Raw genomic sequence first — 20636 nt, 5'->3', positions numbered from 1 at the left:
ATTATACCACCAAGAACACCACCAGTTCCTTCATGGAACCTCAACATTGTCTTAACACGACTCGTGGGGCCACCGTTTGAGCCCATGCACTCATGTGAAATGCAATATTTAACATGGAAAGTTGCATTTCTAATTGCCATCACATCTCTAAGAAGAGTCAGTGAAATCCAAGCATTTACCATACAAGAACCATTTATTCAAATACACAAGCATAAAGTAGTTCTACGGACAAATCCTAAATTTTTACCAAAAGTCATATCACCGTTCCATCTGAATCAAACAGTAGAACTACCAGTGTTCTTCCCACAGCCAGACTGTGTAGCTGAGAGAGCACTACATACATTAGACATCAAAAGGGCGTTAATGTACTACATTGACAGAACAAAACAAATTCGGAAAACAAAACAATTATTTGTTGCTTTCCAAAAACCTCATACAGGGAATCCAATTTCCAAACAAGGCATTGCTAGATGGATAGTTAAATGTATTCAAACCTGTTATCTCAAAGCAAAAAGAGAACTGCCTATTACACCGAGGGCACACTCAACTAGAAAGAAAGGTGCTACCATGGCCTTTCTAGGAAACATTCCAATGACTGAGATATGTAAAGCAGCCACATGGTCTACGCCTCAAACGTTTACCAAGCACTACTGCATGGATGTGTTAACAGCACAACAAGCCACAGTAGGACAAGCAGTACTACGAACTTTGTTTCAAACAACTTCAACTCCTACAGGCTGACCACCGCTTAGGGGAGGAATACTGCTTTTTAGTCTATGCAAAGCATGTGTATCTGCAGCTACACATGCCATCGAGCGGAAAATGTCACTTACCCAGTATACATCTGTTCGTGGCAAGGGACGCTGCAGATTCACATGCGCCCGCCCGCCTCCCCGGGAGCCTTGAGCCGTTGCGAAGTGGATCTTGAACATTTGTAAATTTGTAAATATAACATTTTAAACTACATTATGTACATACATGTTTACTCCATTGCATGGGCACTATTACTATAATACACAACTCCTACCTCACCCTCTGTGGGGAAAACAATCTAAGATGGAGTCGACGCCCATGCGCAATGGAGCCGAAAGGGGAGGAGTCCCTCGATCTCGTGACTCGAAAGACTTCTTCGAAGAAAAACAACTTGTAACACTCCGAGCCCAACACTAGATGGCGGGATGTGCAAAGCATGTGAATCTGCAGCGTCCCATGCCACGAACAGATGTACACTGGGTAAGTGACATTTTCCATATATCTCACGCATAAACAGTAAAACCATAAAAAATGTAATCTGATATAGACTTCTAGTTACAGATTCCTTACCTTTAAATTTCCCCCAGGGATCAGACTGTATCTGGGAATTTTCGGAGCAGTACCTCTGCGTGCTGTTAGGTGTCGTCGATTGGCTCCACGTCCGTGCTGGATAGGATGTTGCAGGTCCTATACAGGCACCACCCTGGCGCACCCACTTCAGTTCTCTTCTTTCCACATTATCTAGCACTGATCTGACGAGATCTACCCTTCGTCATTTTTTACTTGCGTTTTTGACTTTTTGTCAAATGTGTTTTTTTTTAGTTTTCTGCTCCTGGTGTGTCAAGGATGTCATCAAGAAAGGCTTGGTTTAACCCATGCGCATCCTGTCATCGGGTGATGTCCGTGACGGATCCGTAACTTTTGTGTCTTTGGTGCCTGAAGTACGACCGGAAGTCGTGATCCGAGTGTCGGGCAATGCATCCGAAGGCTTTGAGGGACTGGTCCCTGAAGCTGATGACTGCCAGGCACTTGACTACACGCAAGTTTAGATCCCAGTCGAGATGTAGGTCGCGGAGTCCCTCATTGTTGTTGTTCCTACTCCAATTTCTCAGGACGCGCAGATAAGTTCAGGCACAAGAAGAAAAGCAAGAAGTCGAAGCATTCTTAGGTTTCTCCTCCTCGGTCAGCTGTCGAGATAATTGTTCTAGGCCTCACTCTGCTGAGCCTGTGCCTGGGCCGACTTCGCACGTTCCCAAGTTTCCGAGAGCCACAGCAACCCCTGCTTAAGTCAAGGTGTTTTAGGAGGCCATGTTCCTCATTTTTGGGCAGTACAATATGGTTGGAGCGCCTCCAGGCCCCGGGGAGTCAGAAGGTGCTCCTTCGGGTTCCGCGCAGATGGCTTCGGGGCACCCATGGATCCAGTCCTGGATCCAGACCAACATCTGTCGTACCACCTGACCTTCCCCGATGTCAGTCCCGACTGCAATGCTCCTGGCTCTGCTGATAGGCAGCTCCAACCCCATTCTCATTGTCAGCTTTGACCCTGGCAGGATCCGTGCCTCCTATGTCACATCCTGGGCTAGGTTATGGTGAGGAATGAGAGAGGTCACTGGACCCTTTAAAATTCCAGCACCAAGACCCTATAGACTGGCATACAGACTTAAGTGAGACCAGCGGACTGGATACTTCTTGAGATACTGGCATTCTTTCACCCCCTGCCGTGGCTACAGAGGAGGGAGCTTCTTGTTCCATAGTGGTGAGAAGAGCAGCTAAGGTCTTGGACCCTTGAGCTGCCTTTGATGGCTGTCTGGACTAACCTCCTGACAGAGGTGCTTCAACCTGGAGCTTTCTCCTCAGAACCCACGTGCCCCACCAAGGAATCCCTTACAGATTTCCTCATGGGCCCTGGTCGAAACCCAGAACAGCGGTGTCTGTGAACAGGACAGTTGCCTGCTGCCATCCCCGTGCTCCAGGGGACCCAAACTTTCTCAAGCAGCATCCCACCACTGAGTGCTTAATCATCCAAGCATCTACTTCCCAGGGTGCTTTCCCTTTCGCACCCCTAGAGAGGGACTCCATGAGCTTGGACAAATTATTTGGGAAGAAGATTTTTTTTTCTTCCACCAACCTAGCATTGTGCTTCGTGAACACCTCATGCCTTTTGGGTCATTAACTCACACGCTCTGGGGTACTGTTGCGCAAGTGTTGCCTCAGGTCCTGGATGAGGCCCGATCTGTACTCTCGCAGACAGCTGCCAGTGGGACAGACGCAAAAGAGTTCACCATCTGTTGTGGACTTGACATGACCGACTTGCTAAGCAGAGCGGTTTCATCAACAGCGGCCCTGGGGCGCCATGATTGGTTGGGGACATCTGGCTTTTCAGGGGATGTCTGGGCTACTTTGACGTACATGCCCTTTTATGGCACCCGCCTCTTCAGAGTCCAGGCAGACCAGATGCTGGAACGCTTCACAGATTCTCATGCTGTGGCAAGGTCCTTGAGCCTTGTGGTGGCCCCTCATCCCTCTGTCTGTCTTTTATCCCTTTCATGGCGACAAAATGTCCCTCCAACTGCGTCCATTCCAGGCCAGCCACCGTGCGGCGCATGCCTCCCAGCCTGTACGTGGCTGAGAGTGTGGGATCCACTTACCTCGTGGATCAGGGAGCAGGTGATCTTTCCTCACCCTCACATCTGCAGCCTCTAAGCCTTCATAGCCTGATGCAGGATCCACCATCACGTCAGACAGCTGGATTTTGGAAATAGTCTGAAGGGGGTACTCTCTCCCCTTCAAGACAACCCCTCCATCCATGCCACCATCCTACGACCAGATGACAAAAGATCACATCCCTTCTCCTCAAGGAAGTTACGGCTCTCTTGGCCAAGGGAGCCATGGAAAGGGTTCCATGTCAGAAGTAGGTTGTGGTTGCTACTCCCCCTACTTTCTGGGACCAAAAAAGGACAAGAGCCTCCACCCTATCCTACACCTTCAATCCCTCAATCTCTTCCTCAAGAAGGAGAAGTTCAAAATGCTCACTCTGGCCCAGGTTTTATCTGCCCTGGACCCAGGAGATTGGATGGTAGCATTGGACTTTCAGGATGCTTATTTCCATATTCCTTTGCTACCTGCCCACAGACGTTACTTGCGGTTCACGGTAGGTCATGAGCACTTTCAGTTCACCATGCTCCCCTTTGGCCTTACCAGTGCCCATCTGGTGTTTACCAAAGTGATGGTGGTGGTTGCAGCTCATCTGCGCAGATCAGAGGTTTCAATCTTCCCCTATCTTGAGGACTGGGTGTTGAAGGCAGGCTTGCCCAGGCTGTCGTCTCCCACTTCCAGACTGCAGCGGACTTACTGCATTCACTGGTGTTCACCATAAACGTTTTGAAGTCACATTTGACTCCCTCACAGGCGCTCCCATCTGTCATAGCTATTCTGCTGTTTCTTGCTTATCCTCCAGAGCGATGAGTCCAGGATATTCAGGCTATGATATAGATGATTCAGCCTCCATCCTGGATTTCGATGAGAATGACTCTGAGGCTGCTGGGCCTCATGGCCTCATGCATCCTGCTGGTGACACATGTGAGATGGCATATGTAGGCTCTGCAGTGGGCCCTGAAGTTCCTGTGGGCACAGCATCAGGGTTATCTTGTCGACAAAATCAAGATCTCTGAGGGAACTGCGCAGGTTCAGTAGTGGTGGTTAACAAACTGCGGTTGGGTCTGAGGCAGATCCCTCTCCCTTCCCCAACCAGATCTGACAGTAGACACAAATGCGAGACTCCCCTGGGATGCGGTGGCCATCTGGGAGAGCTGGGAGAGGTGGAGATAAGAGGCATCTGATCTCAGGAGGATTCTGCACTCCACATCAACTTGTTGGAGCTCCAGCCAGCTTTGAATGCCTTTTTTTTTTATCTCTGTCAAGGGGAAGTTGATGCAGGTGTTCACGGACAACACCACTGCCATGTGGTACTACAACAAGCAGGGTGAGGTGGAGCCATGGACCCTTTGTCAAGAAACTCTGCGCCTCTTGACATGGCTGGAACAACAGGGCATATCCCTACTGGTTAAACATCTGAGGGGCTCTCTGAATGCCAAAAATGTCTACTGGCTCACAAATGGCATCTCCATCTGGAGGTGGTGCAAGGTGTCTTTCAGCAGTGGGAAGAGTCTTGGTTAGTCTGTTCACCTCTGCAGGGAACGTGCAATGTCTGCAGTTTTGCATGTTGCAGTTTCCAAGGCGGCAACCACTCGGAGACACTTTACATCTTGAGTGGAACTCAGACCTCCTGTACGCCTTTCCGCCCAAACCACCTCTGCCCAGAGTTCTCAAGCAGATCAAGAACAACTGGGCTTAAGTAAGCCTTGTGGCTCCGGACTGAGCCTGGAAAGTCTTGTATCCCGAGCTGCTGAGCATGTCCATCGATCCTCCGATCAGACTGCCGCTTCGGGAGGATCTTCTGTTGCAGCAGCAGGGGATGGTTCTGCACCCAAACCTGTCAGCTCTCTGCCTTCATGCGTGGAGATTGAGTGGCAACGGTTGACAGTTTTTGACCTTTTGCCCAAAGTCTATATTGTAATCTTGCCAGCCAGGCGTCCTTCCACCAAAATGGTATACCCCTGTCGTTGAAAAAAAATTGTGACATGGTGCACAGACAAATCCGTTGGCCCCTTTCTGAGGTCCTATTGTTTATCCTTTCTCTAGCTAATCAGGGCTCTGCTATGGGCACTCTCAAAGGCTATTTGTCTGCTATTTCTGCATTTTTTAGGTTGCCTGATCAACCTTCATTGTTTGTCTCCTATTGTTAATAGGTTCCTTAAACGTCTTACGCACTTCTTTTCTCCATCTCCATTCATTATGCCCAATGGGATTTTAATTTGGTTTTGACTTTTCTGACGTGTGTTTCTTTCAGGCCTCTCCAATTGTCCTCTCAGCCTTCTCACTTTGAAAACAGCCTTCCTTGTGGCTATTACACGTGCCCGCAGGGTGAGTGAGCTGTAGGCATTGTCATCTAAGCCACTCTACCATTCCATCTACCCTGACAAAGTAGTGCTTTGCACTAGGGCCTCCATTCTGCCAAAGTTGGTTACACACTTTCATGTAGGCCAGTTAATCACCTTGTCTACTTTTTTCGCACTCCCACATCCTTCTGTGGACGAGGAGAGACTCCACTGCCTGGGCCCAAAAAGAGCATTGGCATTCTACCTTGATTGTACAGGAGGTCTGGGTGGATGATTAACTCGTTGTGTGTGTTATGGGTGCGAATAAAGGTTGGGCAGTGCATAAAGGGACCATCTCCAGATGGGTTGTGCTCCGCTTTAAGATCTGCTAATCACTGACCAAAAAGGAACCACCTGAAGGTTGGTGTGCCAGTCTACCCGAGCTACAGCCGCAACCCCTGTGTTAGCATTTGGAGTTCCAGTTCTTGACATCTGTTAGGCGGCAATGTGGGCTTCTCTGCACTTGTTTGCCAAGCACTACTGCCGGGACAGTCATGTCCGGAGGTTCGGGTACTTTATTCTTTTGGTCCTGCAGGACTTTCTAGGGAACTAATTTTTGTGTGGATGTTTCTTGTGAAAAAGTAGCATGCCATACCTTGTAGTGAAGTCAGCTGATGGCTGAAGCGGGCTGATGCATTACCCCTTAATACATGCTGGAGTGGGTGGAAGAAAAATGTGAATGACACCAGCCACAGACTGATGGATGAAGTCAGAGTGAAACCCCTATATATAACCATGTAATACACTTAATTTTAGTAACATCAAAATGTTTTGGCTAGCACAAATATAAAAAGTCAATCATTCTGGCATTGGTTGCAAGCCTCTTGCCTTTGAGAAAGAAAGAAGGCGGGAGAGAAATAAAGCAAGAAAGAAGGAAGGTGAAAGGAAAAAAGAGAGAAGGAAATAGGAGAGAAGAAAGCTGGTAGAAGAGAAAGAAAGAGAAGGAAATATAAAGAAAAAAGCAAGAAAGAGAGAAGGGATTAAGGAAGAAAGAAGGAAAGAGATAGAAGGAAATACAACAATGAAGGAAGGTGAAAGAGAAAGAAGAAAGGAAAGAAATGAAAGAAAACAAGATGAAAAGAGAGAAGAGAAAGCAAAAAAGGAAAAAGGGAGAAAGGGAAGAAAGAAGGCAAGAGAAGGAAAGAAAGAATGAAAGATGTGAGAAAGGAAGAAGGATTCATAAGGACAGAAAGAGAATGAAAGAAAGACAAGGGAAGAGAAGGAGAAAGAAGAAAAGCTAGGAGGAAAGAGAACAAAGGAAAGAAAGAAGGTAAGAGTAGGATGGAAAGAGAGAAGGAAAGTGTAAGCAAAAGAAAGGAAAAAGAATTAATGAAAGAATAGAAAGAACATGAAAGAGAAAAGAGAAGGAACAAAATAGAAAAAAGAATGAAAGAATGCAAGAAAGAAAATGGTAAAGAAAGGAAAGAGAAAAGGGGAGGGAAATAATGAAAGAAGAAAATAAATTAGGAAAGGAGAGGCAAAAAGAAGTAAAAAGAGCGTAACTTTATACAGAACACAGTCAAATGGTCTCACTCACATGCTGTGAAAATAGCAGCAGACAAAAAAGCAAAGCAGTGAAAAGGGAATTTACAACAGCGTTAGCAGGAGATGGGATCTCATAAACACTCTTCAGGCTCTAAACACGACCAGCACACTAAAGTAATCACGACATAAAAAAACAAAAACAGAGGCACTGAAGGGAACACGCGTGTTTGGATATGCTCCTTGCCAGAGAGCAACTTGTAATCACCCAAAGTGAAGTTAACTAGTGACTTAAGTAGGCTGACCCACTGCCCCATGCCATATGCTTTAGAGGGTGGAAGGAAAATCTGAACTACACACCAGTGGATAAAGAGAGAGGTGGCTGGGTGAAAGCCCCTATATATAAGTACATTATATTTTAGTGAAATCAAAAGATCTTGGATAATGTCAAACCTGAAAAGAGTTGCATGTTGATTTAAACCAAGACAGCAAGGAGCCAGAGAGAAATCTCTTCAGAGAACCTAACAAATGCTTGGAGAGTCTACCGCTTGTTCCTACTTTATAATAATTAGCTTGAAGCTGGAGCCATGCGGTGCTATGCTGTCCGTAAACAGTGACTGTATAATCAGTAATGTTTAACTAGAAGGCGAAATGTTGTTCCCAAATAATAGATCCTGAGTGTGATATGGGCTGTAAGTATGTGAGGAAATGTATTGATCAAATCAAATCTAAACCTCCTCATAGGGTGTACTGAGACAATTTGCAAAGTGAAGCTTCCAAGACTGTATTACATTTGCCAGTAGCTTTGCCTAAGAACTCTGAAATGGTACTACCCCTATCACCTCTAGGGCGTGTGGAATGTACTACAAATTTACTTAAATATGTTCTTTAGCTGAGTGGTAAAATATCATGCACACTTAGACTCTGAGGAATGGTGGCAGTGGGCGAAATGGCTTGTGGTTTGGTTTATATCTGTATTCAAACAACTCAGGTGGGAGATCATAATGCCAGACACCTTAACTTTAACTTTCCAAGTTTGTGTTCACGAACGGCTATGTAGAGTTATAGCAGTTAGTTTGTGTTTCTGGTCAGTTCAGAAAGGGCTGATTGGTGTGTGTGTTTCTAGGAATACATTAAAGTCTTGATCTAGATAGTATCAAACATATTGGCTTTTATGTTTGTTTCATACAGTCATGTTTTTTTCTCTTGCCTTCCTTTTCTGACCTCTGATCTGCCTTTTTGCAGTCTTGATCTCATTTGTGTTTTTCACTGCTGGTGTATATGTACATTTGCCTCATGTCACAACGCATAAAAGGGTAACGTGGGTAATAAAAACTTAAGATTTGCTTGTTATTTTAATGCGACTAAAGTTAGTCATTTTGTAACATTGTATTCTTTATGCATTCCTTTATAGGGATCTTTTATTTAACCAGCTGTATGACAAGTTCAGTGAAAATTCTGTGGCTAAGGGGATCTTCCTCGAATGTTTGGAGACATACATTTTAAGGGACCAACTTGTAGGGCTCACCCCACAGGTGATGAAGGATCTGCTCATCCATTTTCAAGACAGGAATATGATGGATAGTGTTGAGGCTTGTATTGTGCATATGGATGTAACAAGCCTTGACATACAACAGGTGAGGCTTATTTGCATTGTGCAGACTGGCGTGGCATGACTGAATGACTGTTACCTTATGTGTGTGTGTGTGTGTGTGTGTGTGTATATATATATATATATATATATATATGTTGATATTGATAGGGTGGATCTATGGGGGCTCACTCTATGAATACAAACAGGTATTGAACCTTGTACAAGGTTGTTACTAGAATACGTCTATATGACTACCCCATCTTACCAGAAGAATAATCCTGGAGGAAGGCTGATGCTTTACCCCAACAAAAACAGCCCTGACAGTGAATAGTGCCCTTGTCATTTGCACCACAGATGTCAAACAATGAAGTAGAAGACTTTCATGTTTAGAACATGTACTTTTGTACAGATTTATCAACAATAAGAAAATAGTTGCTCTTTTTGAAAATAGTATATTTATATCCAAGGTCTAAACATTTGCGTGCTACATTGGATGCCGCTGTTTGTTCTATTACATATGTGGAAGAATGAAGATGAAGGCTATTTTCCCTGTTAGGAACAAATCAAAGTGTTCTGATGCCAGAATGAAAGCTGCATGCAGTGGAAAATGCCATTATGGAACTCTAGCAGGAGATGGCTTCATTAGTGAGATTCAGTGGTGTGAATCTCAAATTTCCCAACTGAAAAAAACAGGGACAAAAGGGTGAATGTGTTAGGAGACCAAGGTTCAAGATGGAATGTTCCCATGGTGAGCAGAGTAAGTACTGATTTGTATTAGGTGGGCCTCTTGGCTGAATTAGTTTGCCCGATAGTTGATCTGTTTCAGCCGCTATGGAGTACCCCAGCTGCCAAACTCAGGGGTACCCCTGCTCGATTTTAAGTTGGGAAATTTGCAGGGTCTATGCTGGGGTAGTAAAATGTACTTTGCCAGTGTATAACTTCCTGACAGAGTAGTTGTTATCGCAATTAAGCAAGCAGATCATCCATCTTATTTAGAGTGGACAGTTAGATGGCTTTTTTTTTTCCTGTCCTTAGGGACCGAAAGTTAAAAATTACCCCTGAGCACATGCCAGTGTGTAGAAGTTTCCACCGGGCTGGTGAACATCTCTAAATCTGTTGGGCAAACGAAAGACAATCAGGTCATCTGCCACCGTGTCTTACTCTGTTTGCTAAATCCAAAATCAGGCACTCTGTCTAGAGTGTCACAGTGGGTTAAAAACAATGGCCTGGAATGCTACCCGGAGGGATTGCCAGTGGTCAGACTATTTGCAAGCCTTTCAACTGGAGATTAATGTAGCCTTCCAAGCCTACCACTACCAGTATTTATGAATTCTAAAACAGTACATCTTCATCCCTTCAAGGAGTATTTCTGCAGGTGCAGAGTTGCTACTTTTTTGGTAAACAAGCCACTAAGGGGCATATTTACAAAGAAGTGGCACAAAGCAGCACAATAAAGTTGTTGTGCTGTTTTGCATCACATGAATGAGCAGAACTGCGCCATATCTTCTTTTTATTTCAGTAGCGTTTATCAAGTTTATAAAGAAAACAGAACATAGTTAAAAAGGCAATGCATGAGGCATGATTGTGAGAAATTGGGTTGTTGGTTGAGGGGTGTGTGACCCCTTCTCAGGCAACAGACACAGTTCTTGTCAGGGTGAACTAAAAAGGTCACTAAATTAATCTTTGCTTAACTCTTTGCTGGAGTGGTACAAAACAGTCAGGCTTAACTTAGAGGCAACGTGTAAAGTATTTGTACAGCACTCAAACAATAATAACGTGTAAACACAACACAATAAAAATCTCACACTAATTTTGAAAATAGAGTAAAATGTAAAAAATTATTTGACGCCAAAACAGCAAAAATACAATCAGTAGGGCTGAAGTTATGAATTTCTAAGGTTTTGCATGCAATCTAGCACCTTAAACATTAAAGCGCCAACTGCAGGCATCTAGTTGTGTGAGACTGGGGCACAGACGAAAGTTTGGCGGACCACAATGGTGTGTGGTTCGGATACAAGAAGTGATTCGGGCCCGCTCTTGGTTTACCTTCGGATTTAGAAGACATTTCGATGGAAAATGTCTGAGAAGATTAAGTTCAGACAGCCTGCAGTGTCTGAGGGACAGGTATCATCACTGGGGAGCCGCTGTGCAAAGTCACGGTGAAGTTTTTCTGCATTCAGATTTTGCCACTGTTTTTTGGAAGTTGAAAATCTCTAGCGGGATGAAGCTGTGGGCTGTATCTGGCAAGGGCTTTAGAAGGCCGAAAACCCTTCCAGAGAGGAGTCGCTGAACAGAATTTGCTGCTGCAGTGGAGAACATAGCAAGAGCTACCGCAAAGTCAGGCTGATGGGTGATACACCACTGACAGGCTGGCGAGCTTGTAGGTCCTGGTCTTCTCTAGGTTCTCAGAGCACGTTTTGGCAGAAAATTTTCCAAGTCCCAAGTATTGTATTGTGTCTGGTTGAATGCTTTTAGCACCACTTACAAGGGTCCTGGACTGGGGGGCACCACTTGGAGGGTCAGGGCTTACTTCAAGCTAAGTCCAGGTGCACTTCGCAGATTGTTGGAGTGTTTTGTGTCCCTGTAGCTTTGAACATGAGACCAGCAAACTAGCCCTTGGAATAACCCTGGCAGTCCTCTGAAGGCTCAGGACAGGCTTCAGGCAGGAGGGCAGTCCACTTGGTGCAGTAGGGTAGTCCTCTGAAGTACATAGCAGGCCAGTCCGAGTCCTCTGCAGGTCCAGAAGTGAACCGAAGAGAGGGTCTGAGGGTCACATTTTTTTTTATACCTGATGCCAGCTTTGAAGTGGTAGAAAATTTTAGATCCCCCCCCCTCCCACCCACAGATGGTCTTGGAATTTCCTGCCTCTCCCCCCAGCCTCCTCTGGGTCTGTGCCTGGGGTCACAAAAGGCTAGTATGAAGTCCTTTGTGTTTGTGCTGAGGCAGCTTCTTTGAAATGTAAGTGGGGCTGTCCACTGCCATCCTGCAAACACCTAGTCTCCTTTTGTGTTATCATCTGGGAAGGATACACAAAGGCCAACTACACCTTGTCATGTGACCCAAGATATTGGCTGCAGGCACCAAATGGGTAGGACACGAAAATGCCAACTTTCTAAAAGTGGTATTTTCAAAATTGTGACCTAAACTCCAACTTTACCATTGAAGAGGATTTTAACTTTACAATTCTTTAGACACCAAACATGACATTCCTACTTGTTCTCGGACAAATGTTATCACTTATAAAAAGTTATAAGGTAACCCAATCTTAACCTGTGGGAGAGGTAGGCCTCACAGTAGTGAAAAGCAAATTTGTGGGTTTTCACTACTCGGATATGTAAAATGTAAAAGTATATGTCCAACTTTTTAAATACAATGTACCCTTCCATATGGGCTGTTGACCTATACATATTAAAAAATGAGTTTTAGGTTTGGCAAAAGGTTTTTCCCTGAGACATGTTTTAAAGTCTGCTTAAGTGGGTGGCACAATAAGTGGCCCTAGGTATATGGTGTACCACTTTCCTAGGGACTTATAAGTAAATTAAATATGCCAATTAGGTGGAAACCAATTTTACTATGCTTCGAGAGTGAGCACAAGCATGTTAGCACAGAGTCCTAAGGCCAAAAAAACAAATTTAGCTAAACAGGAGAGGGAAAGTCTGAAAGATCTAACAGTCATCATTATTTCCTAGAATAACCTTGGTGTGTATGCCGTGTCTCATACCAGATAAATATGTAGATTATTTGACAAGTTGTTGAAGTACCAGTAGTATAAGCAAAGTTCGAAAGGGTCAGAGGGAGTTGACAGTAGAGAGGACAGGACTGGAAAAAGAAACAGGGGTTTGGAGGAGGGCGTGAGACCACACGGCATAAAATTATGGAGGCAATATTTTCAACTTTTGTCTGTTCTAATTGGTGCTCTGTGTGGAAGCACAAACTGGAGAAAAAAAAGACTGAAGATATACTTCTGTCGGTAATTGTGAACCCTCCACTCATGCTACTTTGATCTTTGGTTACGTATCATCAGTCTTTGGTGATTGATGATAGTGTTACTCGCCCACAAAACGTTGTTATTCTCCTAAGTTATCAAGCGTGCATAGTGTTTTTGTTCAATAAATTACACAGGAATAAAATGTAGGTATTCTTCACTCTGGTGAAATAAAATGAGTCACACAGTACATAAATACATTTAAATAACTGTTCAGTGCACGTTGTTAATGTAATTATAGGTTGATATGTCCAACCCTGAAATGCTTAGGATCAGTTAAGTGTATATTTTAAATAAGAATGTATTCTTTTTTTGGTATAGATTGTCCTCATGTGTTGGGAGAACCATCTTTATGATGCTATGATCTATGTGTACAACAGCGGAATGAATGACTTTATCAGCCCTATGGAGGTAGGAAATTTAGACTTGGTGGAATTAACACCAATTTTGTGCCGTTTGCTACTTTTAGTTTGTAGTTGTGAAACATTGAATTTCAGACTCAAAGTGATTATATGACGTTGAGTTCAATAAATGACCATTTATGAGTGTTAGCACCATTAGTGCCAAGCTTTGCTTTTGTTCTTTCTTTGTTTTTATTTTTTAATAAGTCCACAGCCAAATGTGCAAAAGCCGCTCTTTGTGTTTCTGCCATCGCCTCTGTTATGCACCCACTGCAAAACTTTTTTTTCTCTCTTTTGGGCACCGGGTGGAACCTAGCACCTCTGACCTGGAGCGTTTGTGTTCTTAGACAACTTTTGTTGTTCAGTTTCTATGCACTATGAAGAAGATAAGCAGCATACTTGTTTTCTATTGCATACCCAGTAGTTTGAATTGGAAATGTTGGTTAAGCTGCTTTCCACAGACTAAATCAAACTCACCTACAGAGAGGGGTTCCTGAGATGCAGAGTCCCAGTTTCAAGCAAATTAATAAGTAGCAAATAAAAAAAAAAAAATAGCCAACAGACACAAACCCCTAAACACCAAAACAGTAATTCTGTAGCAACTTTTAATATTTAACACATGATGTACTCAATTAATAAGAAAATTCTCCCGAAATTTAGCAAAATAGAGGGCTTCACAAAAACTATACACAATCTTTTTTTGCCTTTTTAGACATTTAATTGTAAAGTTTTGAAACATTGCAATCAGATTCAGCTTTCTGGGATACGTTTGTCCAGAGGGGAAAGCACTACATGTGTTACCTGTATATGTCATGGATTATTTGTCCGGTCTGTCTTTTTTACATTTGTATGATTGTGATTGTGTGAATGTATATTTTTTATCTTATCTCATTTTGTCCCAGGAGATATAGAATTGCTTTGGTATCATTTATTTTGATTGAACAATGATATGTATGAATACATCATGTGTTAAATATTAAAAGTTGCTACAGAATTACTGTTTTGGTGTTTAGAGGTTTGTGTCTGTTGGCTATTATTATTTTTTGATTTGATACTTATTAATTTGCTTGAAACTGGGATTCTGCATCTCAGGACCCCCTCTCTGAAGGTGGGTTTGATTTAGTCTGTTGTTTCATTTTCCCCTGTCCCACTTCAGTATTTTGCATTTGGGGAGCCCTTTTTGTATTTAAGCTACTTTCCATTCATCTTATGCACAAGATTTATGTTATTTCCATTATCTGGTCACCTTGTGTCTGTATTGGACTGAAGGGACTTAATTGATTTCAAAACTAAGATCCAATGAAGTAAAAAATGGTACAGAGTCTTGTAGTACAAGTATGTAAAACAGTTCACTTCGTTACAGGCTGATTTAGACCAAATGTTTAAAATGGATCTGATTGCACTCCAGATACCATAGCGATCTAAGGCCTTTGGTACAATTTACAAGGTCCCACATTCATGTGTATGATCATTTGTTCAGAGACCTTTTATCCTCTTATACCAGGTGAGATGCTGTCTTCAAAAACAGTTTTTGGCATATGTAAGGACGCCACCAGAGAATTATTTAGCCTTCTGTTCAGTTTAACAGTGGACTACTGACTCCTTCCATTAGGGAACCATTTCTTATGCTCAAGGAAAAATAGGAGGGGGAGTTAAAACAAGCTTACATACCTTGGTACTTTACAGTTCTAACTCTGGTACTGAGCTCTTTCTCAGCATCACCAATTCCACCAAATAGGTTGTCACTAGAGCCACTGGTTAAAAATTAGACCTCTTTTTTTATCCAGTGCCAGTCTTTCCTGCAATTTTAGATTTTATGATGCAGAAGACATCTAGACTCCTTCCAGAAGGGAACACCCTAGGTCATTCCTTGTGTATTTTCATTTATCGATTCTAGTTTCTATTGCCGCAAAAATCCATCTTTATGGTTCTCAGGCTTCAACTTTAGTTAATAATTTCCAAAGGTAAAGCACCATGACAGGATCTCCTTACTCTATTGCTAATTCATATGTACTTTTCAACACCAGTGTTCTAAATGTGCACAGCACCTTATGTTGCCTACCTAATTTTTTAGCCTTTTAAGAGGTGACCTTATATATATTGTTGGACATCAGAAAGACCAAATGGATGACCAGAGATCTGTCCCACATTCTCATTTATATATAGATGAAAGTCAGTTTTTATGCAGCTGTTGATCTTGGATAAAAAAGGCACATAGTGTTGATTATCTACATAGAATGTGCATGCTGGCTGTGTGACATCTGCACTCAATAAATTGAGGGCACAAAATCTTGTGTGCACTGAATAAAGGCCATCCATATAGCTATTGTCCTCAGGTGTTTAACATTATTACAGTTGATGAGTATCCTGTTGGAGCCAACATTTTTTAGCGTGAGTATTGGAACAATAAATTAAGTAATTATAGTTTACATGAAAGTTGATGATAACTATATCTCCTCAAGGAAAGTTATGTTTATCATGTAAGCAGAAACAAAACATTGCAAAGTGAATAGCATCTGAAAGGAAATGATTAAATTTGTGCTTTTCAGACTTAACTCCTCAGTTGATCAAAGATTAACATTTTAGACCTATAAACTCCAGTAGAAAAAGATGGGAGTACAATCTCGCACTGGCTCTACGATTAGGGCATGTCCTGTCCAAACTGGTATGCCAACTTAATAAGAAGCTAGACCCTTGCGAGGGAATTAATTGTGACCTGTCACAGCCTCCTTGTGCTTAGCAAGTGGTCCTGGAACAAGATGTCTCTAACTAACTATGGCTGCCTCCCAAAACCATGCATTAGTAGATTCTGATGTTTTGGCCCTGGAGGCATGAAATTATCATTGATATATTGTGACAGTACAATAGGGATGGTGAGGTAGCCGACTGGCGACCACACAAGATCTTAGAGAACGCTTTTGTAAGAAATGCAAAGCATCAGTGAAACAACCAATATGTGTAAATGGGGTGATGGGTAGTGACACCGGCGAGTACTCCTGTGGATTGCAAGACAGACTCAATGACCTTTGAAAATGTGAACTGTACAAGGAACCTCTGCCCTGGAAAAAAACAGAAATCAGATTTGTTCCAGATCTCTGGTCTGCAGGTTTGCCCCACTGCCCTGCATTTCCCTGTGATCTCCAATAAAGATTTACCAAGAAGGCCGGATTCAAAACTGACTACAGAAAAGACAAACAAAAATAACACTCTTGCTTTTTTTAATTCATAACAACAGTCCATCAGCGAAAAGGACACATTGAGCAAATGATGGAGGAATAATTTTGCAGCATGCATTGTTGTAAATTGCCTGTTGTGTACTATCCCGTCTTCTAGTGTTAGGTAGGAAATGCAACTTTTTTTGTTTGAAGCATTTTATTTCAGTTTTGACAATGTGTCATGATTACATTCTTGAAACCCAAAATGCATCAGCAGTCAGATTCCACCTTAAATTACTTTTTTTTCACTGTCGGGTTTGAAACTGAAAATGGTTGCTCCATGTTCCAGACTGCGTTGCAAATGGGTAAAGTCCTCCTGACCACCTGTGACGATGTGAAGAGAAACTGAGAATAACTAGAGAAGATACTAAAGCATCAAGCAATTCTGTGTCCAGAGAAATCACCTGCTCACCTTGTGGGTCATATGAGAATGACTCTTAAGGAGGTTGAATGATGAAAAAGAGGCCTTTTCAGGTCTGCCGTTAGCCAAGATCATTTGATTTTACTAAAATTATATGTATAGTATCCTTACTAAAGGGGCCTTCAGCCACCTCTCTTTATCTACTGGTCTTTTATGTCATTCACATTTAGCTTCCGCCCACTGCAGCATACAGCATGGGGCAATGGGCAGACTACTTTAGCCACTGGTTAATATAATTTTAAGTGACTGCATTTTGCTCTTTCACAATGAGCACATTCACACATACGATAGTTACCCTCAGTGCCAGTGTTTTTTTTCAGAATTTCTTTGGTGTTGCCTTTGTGTTTAGAGCCTGATGTAAAAGTAGGATTTTTCTACCATATGTAAGCACTGGCCACATGTCACCCTTGATCAGCTCCTTTTTCCTGCCAATGCTGATGAAAATTCATTTTGAAGTGCTCTTTGTTTATCTGATTGTTGATGTTTTCACAACATAACAGACTGTGTCCATTTGAACTTGTTCTGTATAAGGTTTTCCTCTTTTTACTGTGCATGCATTACACAAATGAAAGCTTCATTATACATGTAAATTAATTAGCAGACAAATCTTCAGAACACGTTTATTCTGGACTCAATCTCACCAGTGGTTCTTTAATAAACTTTGCAAAGGGAGAAAATCTGACTTTATTGTGTTAAATTTGCAGCACTTGTAACACTTTTGCATTTTTTTATTAATTCATCCATTCTTTCCTCATTCCTTCATTCTTTGTTTCTTTCCTTTTTTCTTGCTTTTTCTCTTTTCCCCTCTTTCGTTCCCTCTATTCATCTTCTTTCTTTCTTGCCTTCTTTATTGTTTCTCTATTTTTTCTCTTTCCTCCTTTCTTTCTTTTTTTCCATCCTTTTTGCTGTGCCTTTCTTTCCTTCCATCTTTTTCTTTCCTTTCTATCCTTTCTTGCCTCCTTTCTTGTTGTCTTTCCATCCTTTCATTTTTCTTTCTGTCTTACCTTCTCTCCTTCTTTTCTCTTATTGCTTCAATCCTTCTTTTGTTCTTTCTCACCTTCTTTTTTGGTTTCTTCTCTTCTTTTTTCCCTTCTTCCTTTTGTCTTCCGTTCTTTCTTTCCATCCCATCTTTTGCCTTTCTTTAATTCATCCTTTCTTACTTTCCTTTCTTTACAACCTTCCTTTTGTACTTTCCTTCCTTTCCTCCATTCTTTTATTCCTTCTTTCATTACTTCTTGCCTTTCTTGCCACCTTTCTTTCATTGTTTTGCATCTGGAAAGGGCACGAAGTCTCTTCCCCCATGCTTGAAGATTAACCCGCAACAGTTGAGCACTTTTGACCTTCCTCAAGAGTTTAACCTTGCAGCCAGGCATTCACTCTGCAAAATCTCTATATGCCCTGCTGTTGGGACAAGTTTGTAGCTTGGTACATGTCCAAACAGGTTGATCTACTTCATGCTAAGATATCTGAGGTTTTGTTGTTTGTTTTAGCTTTAGCCCACCATTACTTTGTTTGGGACATAGGTAAAGGTTACCTATCCGGTATGTCGGCCTTTTGCGTTGCCGGTCCAGCTTTTATTGTTTAAATCACCAGTTGTGATTTGTTTATTTAAAGGACTGCAACATTTGTTTCTCTCCTCTGCCTTCATTATGCCCTAGTGGGACTTGAATTTGGTGTTGACCTTTTTTATGTGTTCTCCCTTTAAACCCATGCATAACTGTCCACTCAGGTTGTTCTCCCTTAAGACTTGTTGCTTGGTGGCCGTGACATCGGCCCGGAGTGTTAGCAAGCTTCAGCCTCTCAGTGTGAACCCTCGATACACTGCCATCTATCTGGACAAGTTGTATCTTCAAAGTTGTGCCAATTTTTTTTCCTTTTCACGTTGGGAAAACTGGCACCCTTATGACCTTCATCGCTCAGCCTTACCACTGTAAGGAGTGGGAAGAACTTAATTGGCTGCAGAGTGGACATCTGTCAGGCTGCTACGTGGACATTCCTCCATACATTTACGAAGCACTGCCGTCTGGAAAGCCAGATCTGTCAGGATGGGCATTTTGCCAGTGCGATTCAGCATGCAAGGGGTACTGCTTCAAAGATTTCTGGATCCAGTCTGACGCCTGAGGAGTATTGTAAGCTTGAGGAATCTGCATTTAGATTGAGCCTCTACGAGAAAATTTGGTACCAAAGGTAAATAACTTGTTCGTTATAGCCTGTTCATTCGACTTGCAGGCTGCTCATGTGATCTGGACTGTCGACAGAGGCAGCCCTCACTACCAGTTCAGCTGCTGGGTCAGATTTTTTGTGGATTTTGGGAGTAGTGGTGTCTGGGTCCATGACTCTACCATGGGTAACATTCTTCTACCTACCCCCTTCCTCTGCAGGAGCTTCTTAGCAACTCTGATTCTCTCTTGCAAAACGACACATGGCCTGTAGATGGCAGGATTCAGTACTTCCTACTTTTCTAGAAATCCGTCTTTTCAGATCGAGTGCTGCAAATTGTTAAAAAAAAAAAAAAGAAAAAAAGTTATGCCATGACAATCATTTAGTCTGCCCCTTATAATCCTCCCATGCCTACTCATGTTTTTGCTGCTTATGCCACCATTCTTCTGCAGGTAGTGAGGTGGCTTCTGGCCAAAGAGGGCATTGAGGGGGTAGCAAACTTAGAGACGAGCCCACAGTTTTGTACCTAAGCCTGGGTCATGGTGAGATTATTTCTGAGTCTTCTTGGGCTTCTGTCCTCATGCATCTTCCTAGTTCCTTCTGCTCTATGACACATCGTGGCCTTCCAGTGGGACCTCCATCTCCAGTGGGCACAGCACAGTCAAATGACATCTACGCCTTGAAGGAGGCAGCCCGGGATTTTTAGAAGCGGCAGGTGGATACCAACTTGTCTTGAAGTAGGCCACTATCGGTGGAACAACCAGACCTCACTGTAGTAACAGATGCATGTCCCTCTTGAATGAAGGAGTCACCTGAATGAGGTGGCGATCAGGTTTCTAGTCTCAATGAGAGCTAAAGTTCCACCTCCAGGAGCGTCATACCGGTTTGGTTGGTTTTAAAAGTCTTTCTCACATTCAGTAAGGCAAGGCTGGCACAGGACCTGACGGACAACATGACTGCAATTTGAGCTTCAACAAACAGGGTGCTGTGGTGGTATTGGATCTTACGCCAGGAGGCACTGTGCCTTTGTTGGTGGATTGATATGCCTAGCAGCATCACCTGGCAGGGTTTCTAAATGCCAAAGCAGATGAACTCAACAGGCACCATCTGTGGACTGCGAATGACTTCATCCCGGTGTGGCTCAGGACATCTTTTCCCAGGCTTGAACTTTTCTGCATCGTCAGGAACATGCACTTTTGACTTACTGCATGCTGAAGTTTCCTAGGGGATGCATCCTGCCTGGAGCAGAGCACAGGCCTTTTATACACTTTCAGACCCATTCCCTCTTCTACCTCTAGTTTTGAGGATGGTCAGGACGGTCCAAGCCCAAGTCATTTTGATTGCCTCGGACAAGGCCAGAATAGTGTTCTACCCCAATCTGTTGAGCCTGAGTATTTGCTCTTTGATCCATCTCCATGTCAGGAGGACTTCCTCTCTGAACATCAGGGCACAGTCTGACACCCGAATCTCCCCATTTTACACCTCAGTGGGTGGAGAGTGAGCAGCAACAACTGAGCCATTTATGTTTGCCAGTTGAAGTAGTGGATGTTATTCTTGTGGCTATGCACCTCTTGATTAGCTCCATCAATTCAGTGAGTTAGGACAAATTTGTGGCCTGATGTTGGGCA

At 43.0% G+C, this 20636-nt stretch overlaps 1 protein-coding gene across 3 annotated transcripts in view; it reads left to right on the top strand.

The window, feature by feature from the left end:
• Positions 1 to 20636, top strand: part of VPS8 (VPS8 subunit of CORVET complex) — a 1496959-nt gene that overhangs the window by 541997 nt on the left and 934326 nt on the right. For all 3 annotated transcript variants that reach the window (XM_069225817.1, XM_069225815.1, XM_069225816.1), the window contains exons 21-22: positions 8647 to 8869; positions 13133 to 13222. In XM_069225817.1, coding sequence (XP_069081918.1) covers positions 8647 to 8869; positions 13133 to 13222 — 313 coding nt within the window. The remainder of the gene's footprint in view (positions 1 to 8646; positions 8870 to 13132; positions 13223 to 20636) is intronic.

Source organism: Pleurodeles waltl, chromosome 3_1, assembly GCF_031143425.1.
Source record: "Pleurodeles waltl isolate 20211129_DDA chromosome 3_1, aPleWal1.hap1.20221129, whole genome shotgun sequence".
Lineage (NCBI taxonomy): Eukaryota > Metazoa > Chordata > Amphibia > Caudata > Salamandridae > Pleurodeles > Pleurodeles waltl.
This window is presented reverse-complemented; position numbering and strand designations above follow the sequence as displayed.